General features: G+C 37.4%; 1 protein-coding gene across 1 annotated transcript; it reads right to left on the bottom strand.

Moving 5' to 3' along the window:
- Positions 1-4,134: 4,134 nt before the first annotated feature.
- On the bottom strand, positions 4,135-10,015 carry LOC146316591 (intestinal mucin-like protein). The gene is made up of 17 exons (XM_084734043.1): positions 9,850-10,015; positions 9,495-9,742; positions 9,133-9,316; positions 8,799-9,000; positions 8,432-8,607; positions 8,194-8,263; positions 7,169-7,269; positions 6,131-6,162; positions 5,856-6,033; positions 5,631-5,735; positions 5,487-5,527; positions 5,250-5,372; positions 5,054-5,156; positions 4,836-4,960; positions 4,672-4,711; positions 4,470-4,587; positions 4,135-4,342 (listed from the first exon to the last, which is right to left on the bottom strand). The coding sequence occupies exons 1-17, from the start codon at positions 10,004-10,006 to the stop codon at positions 4,135-4,137; spliced, it is 2,211 nt and encodes a 736-aa protein (XP_084590169.1). The 5' UTR covers positions 10,007-10,015.
- Between the last annotated feature and the right edge of the window lie 373 nt (positions 10,016-10,388).

The raw sequence follows: 10,388 nt of genomic DNA, 5'->3' as shown, positions 1-10,388 counted from the left end.
CATTCAGGAATACAGTCAACACACACACATAACTTCCTTTTTCTTTTTTACTCAGAACTGTTTGTTCTTTATTTTTCAGTAAAGTTTTTTCATAAATTGAATTACCATATATTGTTAGCGTGGGTTGCAATTCAACCCAGGGGAGGCGTAGATTGTAATTAAATTGTTGACTCAATGAATAAAAAATTGAGTTCTTTGTTCTTTGTTTTTTACATTAACTCAGATCTATCTCTATCTTACACCCAGTGCAAAGCAGATGGTGCCACTGGTGCATTGTTATTTTACATTGGAGCAGTTGCTATTTTTGCAAGACAGCAAGTTTACTCTTCTGTGCACCCATGGGCGGGAGGTGTGTGTGTGTGTGTGTGTGTGTGTGTGTGTGTGTGTGTGTCTAAAATTATTTTTATGGGACGGGATCACAGCTGTCAAATCGTCTTTAACAAATCAGTCACATGACAGCTGGTGCAGTCTGTAATGTTTATTGGGATCAGCAAAAACAAAGTTTAAACAATAATGATCTGTGCAAAATGAACAGGTTATATGTGACCAAGACACCGGCCAAACCCGTGGAAAAAAAAGGTAATGTTTATTTCTGTCAGAGGCTGATGCTGGTCGATGCACACGCTGGATAACCGTGCATAATTTTTCTGTTATACTCCAGAGACGCTGTCTGATTCAATTTGCTCCTTCCAGATGCAGGAGCTCGATGGTAAACAACTGCATCTGCAAGCTTTCCCAGATTGGCTGCAAAGTTGCATCTCAATCCAGCTCGGACTGATGTTCAACTGGATTGAAGTGCAGCCAGTGGATGCACGATAATGATGATGATAATAATGAATTAAAAAATACAACACAAATGTCAAGGTGCTTCAGTGTAAAACATAACAAGTTACATGTCTGCATGACATTTCCAGTTCATGTATGGTATTGCTTTTTGCAGGTGTTAATGTAAAATAGACTACTTTCACAAGAAGCCTACTTTGGTCGGACCCTGCTGTCTCCATATACTGTACTGCACGCTCTCATGGTTTCACCAGGAAATCTGTCACCTGCAGCTTCTAAAAGGTGATGAGAGCTGACTCTGACTGGGACACTGAGCAAACAAAAATGTAACAAAAAAAAACAAAACAAGGTACAGGATAAATCATTTTTCAAAAAAAACAAAAACAAACAAAGAACGAATGAGACAATCGAACTAATTTCACTAAATGATAATAAGCAGGTCAGGCTTAGCTGTTTAAAAGGAACCAATAGAAAAGAAAATCGCACTCTTGTGTAATATAGGGATGATTTCAGTTCATTGTCAGCTGAGAAGAACATAGACCAAAGCTGTAGAGTCATCTATGATGCGGTGTGTCAACCCAATCAATAAAACCGGTAATACTGTAGATGTAGAATTTGTAGATACAGAACTTTACCACTGTAGGTGCTTAGACAGTAAACATACTGTAGAAACAGTCCTTGTAGAGGCAGTTGTTTGGTGTTGACATGGTAGTGACAAAAGAGCAGGTGCACCGGGAGAGAAGAGAGAACCAGCAGTCCACAGTACAGCCACTGGTGTGCCAGTGCCTACAAAGTACATGCAAACGACCCCAAATTAAATTCAAATTACATGTTGGCCTAGTTTTAATACTTGTTTGAAAAAAATGTTTGAGACATGGTGCTTTATTACGTCATATGTGACAAACATATAAGGCTTTTAAAAGTTGCAAAATAATAAACTACCTGTGTTAATAAACTTCCACCAACACTAAATGAGAAAAATAATTACTTGCTGATACGATAGATACCAAACTCTATTACATTTTTACGATTAGGTTTACATGATACTAAACCTACTGTGTACCGATCTAATAAAAAGTAAATGTTATTCCAAGTAAGGAGGAGGCACTTGAAGATGACTTTGCATTTCATATTGAGCCAGGAAAGTAACTGCAGGGTGTGATTAATGAGCTAATGCTGTCAAGTGCAAAGGGAATTCTTCCTTGTCCTGTGCATAACACCTAACTAAAACACAGCTGCCAAATCCACAAACTGAGTGGAGTACTGCATATTAACAGTGCTCGAAATGTGTCAGGGGCAGTCTGTAATCGCCAGAATTCTATTCTATTTTATTATTTTTTATTCACCAACAGGGTCACAGGCAGCAGAAAGAGAGAGATACTGCTCAGACTCTAGAGCCTCATGCCCCCCCTTCATGTGTCTAGATCAGGGGTCTGCAACCTTTACAATCAAAAGAGACATTTTTGGACAAAAAGTAAAAAAGAAAATTGGTCTGGAGCTGCAACTATTAAAGTCTCTGTTTTCCATTGAGACTTGTATTTTGGATTTGGCATCCATAGCTAGCCTGGGGAGCCTTAAAACTAGCCACCGACAAAATATAGGGGAAAAGGCGCTGAGCCGCAGCCACTGGCTATGACATATTTGCCAACCAACCCAATTTTTTCCCAGGAGACTCTCCTGTATTTCTTCCAATTTATGACACATTTTCTCACATGTTTTTTCTTATGGAAAACCTAAAATTAATACAGCCTTAGAAAAACATTTGTAACATATTAATATATTGTATTATTGTAATCAATTATGAATTGGACTACTAAGCTAAATGCTGTTGTCCCATTGTGTATTCCAAATAATAATTGTCATTCATTCATTCAAGTCTGCAGGCATCTGCATTCAAAATATATATATGTTAATTATGATATTTTCATTCTTAAAAAGTCACCGGAACAAAGTATATGAAACTCAAATTTTCTACCCTGTGTTGCTTTACAAATGTTCCCTGTTTTTGTGGTCTCAAGGTTGGTAAGTATGGGCTATTTTGGTTGACGAAATAATTTGTAACTTTTATTATTATTATTGTTATTTGACATATAGGCTACACATTTTTACAGTTGAAGAAAATAGGCCAACAAAAATTCTAAATGAAAATTTAAATGTTAAAAAATAACTGACATTGACATTTTTTATTGTTAGAGCTGCAGGGAGCCACTGGAAAGGGGCAACAGAGCGACATGCGGCTCCAGAGCGACAGGCTGCTGACCCCCGCTCTAGATGAACACAGGAGCATCTTCATCTCCCCATTTATCTCCTCTCTTGTTTTTATTACATCTGCAATTTGCAGAGGAAATTACACTTTTAAAACTACATTTCTGTGCTTGTAATTTACATTAATCTCATCATTTGAACTTTGCACCTCACCGTAAACTATTTTTTCTACCGTTACTGTTAGTATGTACAATTTGTAGTGTATACTCTATATACTGTGTAAATATTCACATGTACTGTACTATGTATACTGAGAATTTTAGACACATAAAAGTCTGACTGAATTGGATTAAGTAATATCTTAACTCATCCTATTCTATTAACTGTCCGGCTTTACAGGCCCTCTACACTCCTCATTTAATACAAAATATTAGTTTACTTTTTCCTGGTGAAGAACCACAAAAAAAAATGTATTGTTTTGCTAATGGTGGTATATAAAGTACCAGTCAAAAGTTTAGTTCTTCTCAGTGCTTTTTCTTTATTTTTATTGGTTTTTAATACTGGCGAGATCAACATGATGAAATATGTTGTTACTGGAATATGTTAAAAATCTAAAATATGAGACACTGTCTTCTGCACTTGCAAAGATTTAATAATGCTGTTTTTTATTGTCGGGCTATGGTCTTCTATGCACCTGATTACAAGTATACAAACCTTTTTTGCTTTTTGATATTTTAGATTCTTCAAAGTAGCCAGTTTTGCTTTGATGACAGCTTTGTACACTGTTGATGTAATATAAACCATTTCTTATAAAAACTTTTAAACAAAATACAGTAAAACAATAAAAGGCAAAGCCTGCAACCTCATGAAATAAATTATTAATAGCTATATATAGTTTGTTTTGTTACTAATTATTATAACTATCAATAATAGCAAAAAACAATAACAGTAAATGCCTTACCACAGTAATACATATTAAAGTGGCACAAACAAGACAATAGAAGAGATGAGACGTTATCAGAGTTGCATATTTTTATTTGATGAATTGATCAGTAATTGCTCTACAATGGCAATTGCTTTGTAAGAGAAGTAGTGATTGTAAATATAGGAAAAAAACTTTAACATCTCACATCCGTTGATGCAGTGTTACACCAGAGTGAATCTTCGCCTCCTGCGAGCAGGTGCAGACGCTTCGGTGCACTTTGTCTTACCACAGCTACACTCCTCCACATAGATGTATGTGTAGGGAACCATTTTTCCATCCGAGCAGTGCAAGTTAACAGTGCGATTGCTGGAGCGAGCCTCCTTACAGCAAGAGCAAGAATGCTGCATAGTAGCTGCTGTTTCAGAGTACCTGATGGAAGCAAAGAAGTGATTCATTAAAACACTCAAAATCTGCACAAACTATACCTTTAACATTGTTCATTTTACACATTGTGACTTTACAGAGGACTGAGAAATATTAGTAACATCTCTCTTACTTGGTGAAAGTGTTGCAGGATCCTTCACAATATGGCATGTCGACCTCCTGGTGACAGCCGTTGTGCTGAACAGTGGTTTTCATGGATACTCTCTTGCAGGCCTTCTCCCTCTCCACACCTTTTCAAAAGAGACAAACAATGAGCTTCTTTTCTTTTAAGTGCCTTTGGCCTAAAAGTAAAACAAAATGTCAAATGTACTTACAAATTTCACAACAGCCATTTGCTGCAGTCTGAACTGTATCCTAAGAAGGAAAATGTACCACATTTCAAACTACTTTCAAAAGTGATTATGCATTTTGCTAAAAAATGATTTCAACAGCATTTGTTTAGTCAATTCTGATTCTTTCACTAAGAAGTGATACTTGCAGGTTGGCAGTTGCTCTGCTGGAATAGTGGACAGACAATGTGTGAACTGAAGACTGTGAAGGTCTCACCACTCTTAACACACTGGAAATTCTTACACTTATTTTCATGTGGTGACCAGGATTGTTCTGCCTGGAGAGAAATGACATGAATGTACAGACACCCACAAAACTAATATAGTTTAGACTATTACATATGAACAGAAAAAGAGATCATCCAACTTACCATCAAGAGCTTCTTGGTACCATTGATACTGAGGACACAGTGAGTCTGTACACACTTCCCACAGCATTCATCTGAGTCAGTTTTCACATATTCATATCCCTGAGAGAAGAGGGGAATTAAGGTCACCTGCCCAGAAGACATATTCTGATGATAAGAGCTTGCACTTTATGTATTGTGTGTAATAATGCTCACCTTTTGACATTTTTTTTCACATTGCTGAATCCCACAAACTATTTTTAATAGTTTAGAACTGGGGTCCACCTCTCTGGTACAGGTACAGTTCTCACAGACACTCCCGGAGACTGAAGAACCGGGCTGGTAAATGCAAAGAGGACGTGTTCTTATTCATGCTTTAGCCATTCATAAGGGCAGCAGAAATCATAAAAGTAAGGAGTTTAAGTTGTCTACACAGTCCAATCTCTTCTTTACCTGGTATTCAATGTCTTTGTGGACACAAACTCTTTTAGGCTCTAGGAAGGAGTAAGACATGACCCATAATGATGGAAATCAAGAAAAAAATGTCACTGCGCTCATTATTTTTCACATGAATACAGTCAATGAAAATAAACTCACCACACTTATATTCCAGACAGCATTTTCCGTCAGGAACACTGACAGCTGGCAAATATCCAACTGAACAGTTGATACTGGTGACTGGACAAACGTGTCTATGACATTCTGTGGACATGATAAAACAGTGATGGTACATAGTTAACAGGCATCCTGAACAATCGTTATCAACATACAGAATTCTGAAAACTCCAGAAGGCAAATGTGCATTGATGTTAGGTGACTTACGGCAAACAGGGGTAGAACAGCATGGGTCCGATGGATTAGTTTCGTTGACAAGGACAAACCCTGGACCAGTGCAGTTTGTTAGAGGTGGTGCTGGGCACACCTTTGGCTTGCAGGTCACAGTCTTGGTGGACTCCTCACAGATGCAGTTTTGGCATTTGTACTTAAACGTCTCATTAAACTGCAAAAATAAACCACAGTAGGGACTTAATTGTGTTTTGCAAGTTAAAAACACAAGTTAGGATTTTAACTGAACATGAAGAGAAGACTTCGCTCACCTCACGAGAATTGCCCTCAGGATCAAGACATCCTGTTGGAACACAATTATTATTTTATGACTGACTTCATACTGACCAAGCTGCTGGCTGCTAAATGTGTTGCACTCTCTACAAATGCCACCATTACTCACTAGTTATATAGTTTCACTGCCTGTTTGGATTACTAGAAGCTGATTAGTGTGTGTGTGTGTATGTGTGTGTGTTTTTAATTCTATAGACACAAGACCAAAACTGGTTATAACTGTGGCTCGCAGACAAAAAAATAACATTAGCACACAACTTTTGTCTGACCTTCTCAGAGTTGATGTCAAAGTGCTGACTGTAGTTTTTAGACTTTTTGGAAGGTTATTAAATCAACAAACTTGTAATCCATGATGTTCTATACTGTAATCACACTGAATAAATAATTTGAAACACATGAAATAATAGTGAAAGTCTCTCCTTTGCTGTCAGAGAACATTTTAGATGGAAGACTTTATGGAAATGAATAAAAAAAACTTTATGGAATAGTTGAAGGACTAAGTATTACATTAATTTGATATCTGGATGGGGGACAAAACTTCACCTCACCACTGAAAAATGCTTTTTGATCTTTTTCATTCAAGTATCACATATTTGCAGCCAGATAGGAGTAGAGTGAAAAGTGGATTGTGGGCAGGGTCCGTGGTTATGGGCTATAGTGAATGCCACGCAAGTGAAGGCTCTGTTATTAAGATTAGAAAGGCTGAAGGTTGGAACAACAATGATTTTGGGAGCAGTATGTGTATGATGGAACAGTTCATCCCTATAGAGACAGACAGCATGGTGAGAAAATACAGGGAATAGATTTGTCTAGCCTTCTGTTCAGAGTTCAAAGACTCACATTTTTCCCCCTACACCTGGATCACAAGCTATTTGGAGCTGAATGTCTTGCTCAAGAACACTTTGACAGGTAGACGAGAGAAGCAAAGGCTGGAACCACAAATACTATGATGCGTGGCAGTCTCTTTATGGCAGCTTTGACCATTGAGATCCAGACAACCACTGCTTTCTACTTACCGCATTTTTCAACACATATGCCAGACTCTTTGTTGAAGAGTTTCATTCCATCAGGACAAAAGCAGCCCTCAGTAGTGAAGTTCATGGTGAGTTCGTTAGGACTGTAATATTTAATAACAGTTATTAATATTTTCAAGAAAATATCAAGAAAAGAGGGCCGCACTCAGAGGTAAGTCTGCAGTTGATGCACATATGAAAACAACAGCATAAAAACAATTACATAGAAAACCAACTGTGAGGTAAACTACTTGTTGTTCTATGTCTCCACAAACAGCTCAAGATGCAGTTTATATCCATGTTTGTCCAAAATAGAAGTGATCACTATAATAACATGTATAATTCCAGTGGATAATAAAAAAAAACATTATGTTTTCACACTATTTTAAAAGAGGAGTACAGAGGACTGGTGGAGAGATGAACATTATGATGCCACAGTGATGCTGAACTTTGACCTTGCGGATGTAAAATGTCATCATTTCACCATTTCATCCAAGTAGACATTTGTGTGAAATTTTGTCATAATTACTTCATGAGTTCTTGAGCTATAGCCAAAAATGTGACAGTGACCTTGACCTTTGGCTACCAATTAGTTCATGCTCGAGTCCAAGTGGACGTTTGAGCTAACTTTGAAGATATTCCACCAAGGCTTTCTTGAGACATTGCCTTCACAATAATGGGATGGACGTACAGATGTACAGATGGATGGATGGACAACCCAAACACATAAACATAAAGTAAACAAGCTATCACTAATACAGAGGTTTTTTTAAATTTTGTAAACTGGCAGATCGTTGCCAGATCCCATTAGCAGTGTCTGTACAGATATTATTACTTAAGCAGGGACACATGAGAAGCAAAGAGAACTTTTAGAGCAAACAAACTAATAAACTGTATCTACAAGAATCACTACACTTTATTTTTCATAATAAGTTATGTTAATTAGATTACTCTCATAAGTCTTGGAAAATGCTTGTGTACACAAATAAAACTTTCGATTGGTATGATTCCTTTTCATTACAACTTACTTGTCTTCACAGGTTGGTTGTTCAGCAGGACCACAGGGCTTATAAACTTTGTTGTTTTGGCAGTCGCTGGCTATTAGAGAAGAAGCAAAAGTCAATATAATTGTTAGAATTTAACATACGTGCTGCCTACATAATCCATATAATAAGTGTACAGTAGCCTGTTCAGTGTGCTTAAAAATGTGTCCTCCTAATTCTACTGATTCCAACATTTAATGTAAAATAATGAATGCCTGCTTACCACACAGTGTGGTGTGATTCCTCCAGTTAAGGCAAACCCCAGCTTGTGCACAGGCAGCAGCGTAAACCTGTAAGCTTGTGCACTCCACTTCTGGGTTGTGAACATAGCAGCTATCAAAAATACAACCTTGGTAGAATTTGTCAGGATCAACAAAAGGATGGCACTCTGCGAAGACACTAAACACAAAAAGAAACAAACAAACAAAAACAAAAAAAACATAGAACAAATCAGTTATATCTAAATTGGATTTTAAAAGACAACACTGTTCATTTTTTGACAAAATTGTGAAATTACTGTATTTTTACTGTTATATATTAGGGTTATGGGAATAAATGTGAAATACTCAAGTGAAATAGATAATCTCTACCTGCTGTTAAGCAGACGACATACAGAGTCTGGTCTGCATGGAGTGCTTGGTGGAGGTTCAAGTTTATTAGTGGGCGGTTTTAGCTGGCATCGAGGTTTGTAATTGTCTTCTACCAGCCAATAGTCAGCCATCACGGCACAACTTTCCACCTGCTTGCCTCCAGGCAACATGCAGTCATCAGCCTGGTTGTTATTGCATGTTCCTGATAGCAGAGTCACAAAATGATTAACATTATAGTCTAACCCCAAATAAATGTTTTACCAATACTGCCATGAGAGAGAGAGAGAGAGAGAGAGAGAGAGAGAGAGAGAGAGAGAGAGAGAGATGTTCTTACCACAATGACCCTGTGTGTTTTTGCCAAAGTGTTGAAATGGAAGGGTGACACTATAGCCAGTTATTCCAAATGTAATGACCACATTTAGATGAGGGATCTCCAAAATCAAGTTCAAGCCAGAATTTAAAATCTTAACACGTGGTTGTGAATAAGGTAGTTTCAAAGGCGCTCCATCTTTAAGTGCCTACAGGGAAAAAATTAATATACAATATGACAAGAGAATAATATAATGCTGTAAATCAACATAGTCAAATTCAATAATTCTACGGAAATGTGGCCCACACTTAATAATCTACTGTAGTTTATTAAAGAAGTTTTTTGAAACACTGAAATAGGCTGTCACACAGCCCCATCATGTATACCTCTAACTTTGCAGCTCCAATGAGGTTATGACTCTTTAGTCTGAAAACATGTGAGAGATAGGATACAATTATAGATCGAGGGCAGGAAACAGGTTGAGTGCGATCACAAAAAATATTGTCAATGTAAATCTTCAAGTTATATTTTGCTGAAATCTCTTCCATCAAGACATAAGTACAGTTTCCCTGATAACTGTAGTAGAGCCCATCAAAAGTGATGTAATGGGGATCTCCCCAGCCTTCACATACACCTGAAAAAAAACCCAAAACATTTGGTGAGTTCTCATCTAAAAGTTGCATTAAAAAAAGTTAATGACTTTACATTGCAACATGTTCTTTTAACCACTGAAAAACTTACAGTCACAAGCGTAATGTTTGCAGCAGTGGTACTCATCGTCCACAAGAACTGGAGTCTTTTTATTGGCACATGTGATGTTCTTAATTGGTGGACATTCATAAGGAAATATTTCAACTGTATTATTCCCAATACATCTGGCCATGGTGCAGTTGCACATATAAAATATTTCATTTGGCTGATGTGAAGAAAAAAAGGGGAGGGGCAGAATTCAATATGTCAAAAAAAGAAAAAAGAAAAACAAGGTACAAATGCCAAAGTATTCAATTTCATTACAATGTAAAAGATGTTTTTATGTGCAAGATATGTTAAATGGTCTCACCAATGCACCCCAATTAAGGCAAGGTGGTGGGTTGGGGGTTGTAGATTCAGTTGGTGGGGTTGCAAATGTTGTGGTGGTGGTTGGTGATACAGTTGTAGTAGTAGCAGATTCAGTTGGCGGGGTTGTAAATCTTGTGGTGATTGTTGGTGATTCAGTTGTAGTGGTAGATGCAGTTGATGGGGTCGTAGACCTTGTGGTGATCGTTGGTGATTCAGTTGTA

Source organism: Lutjanus erythropterus, chromosome 13, assembly GCF_056507025.1.
Source record: "Lutjanus erythropterus isolate fLutEry1 chromosome 13, fLutEry1.hap2, whole genome shotgun sequence".
NCBI classification, from domain to species: Eukaryota; Metazoa; Chordata; class Actinopteri; order Lutjaniformes; family Lutjanidae; genus Lutjanus; species Lutjanus erythropterus.
This window is presented reverse-complemented; position numbering and strand designations above follow the sequence as displayed.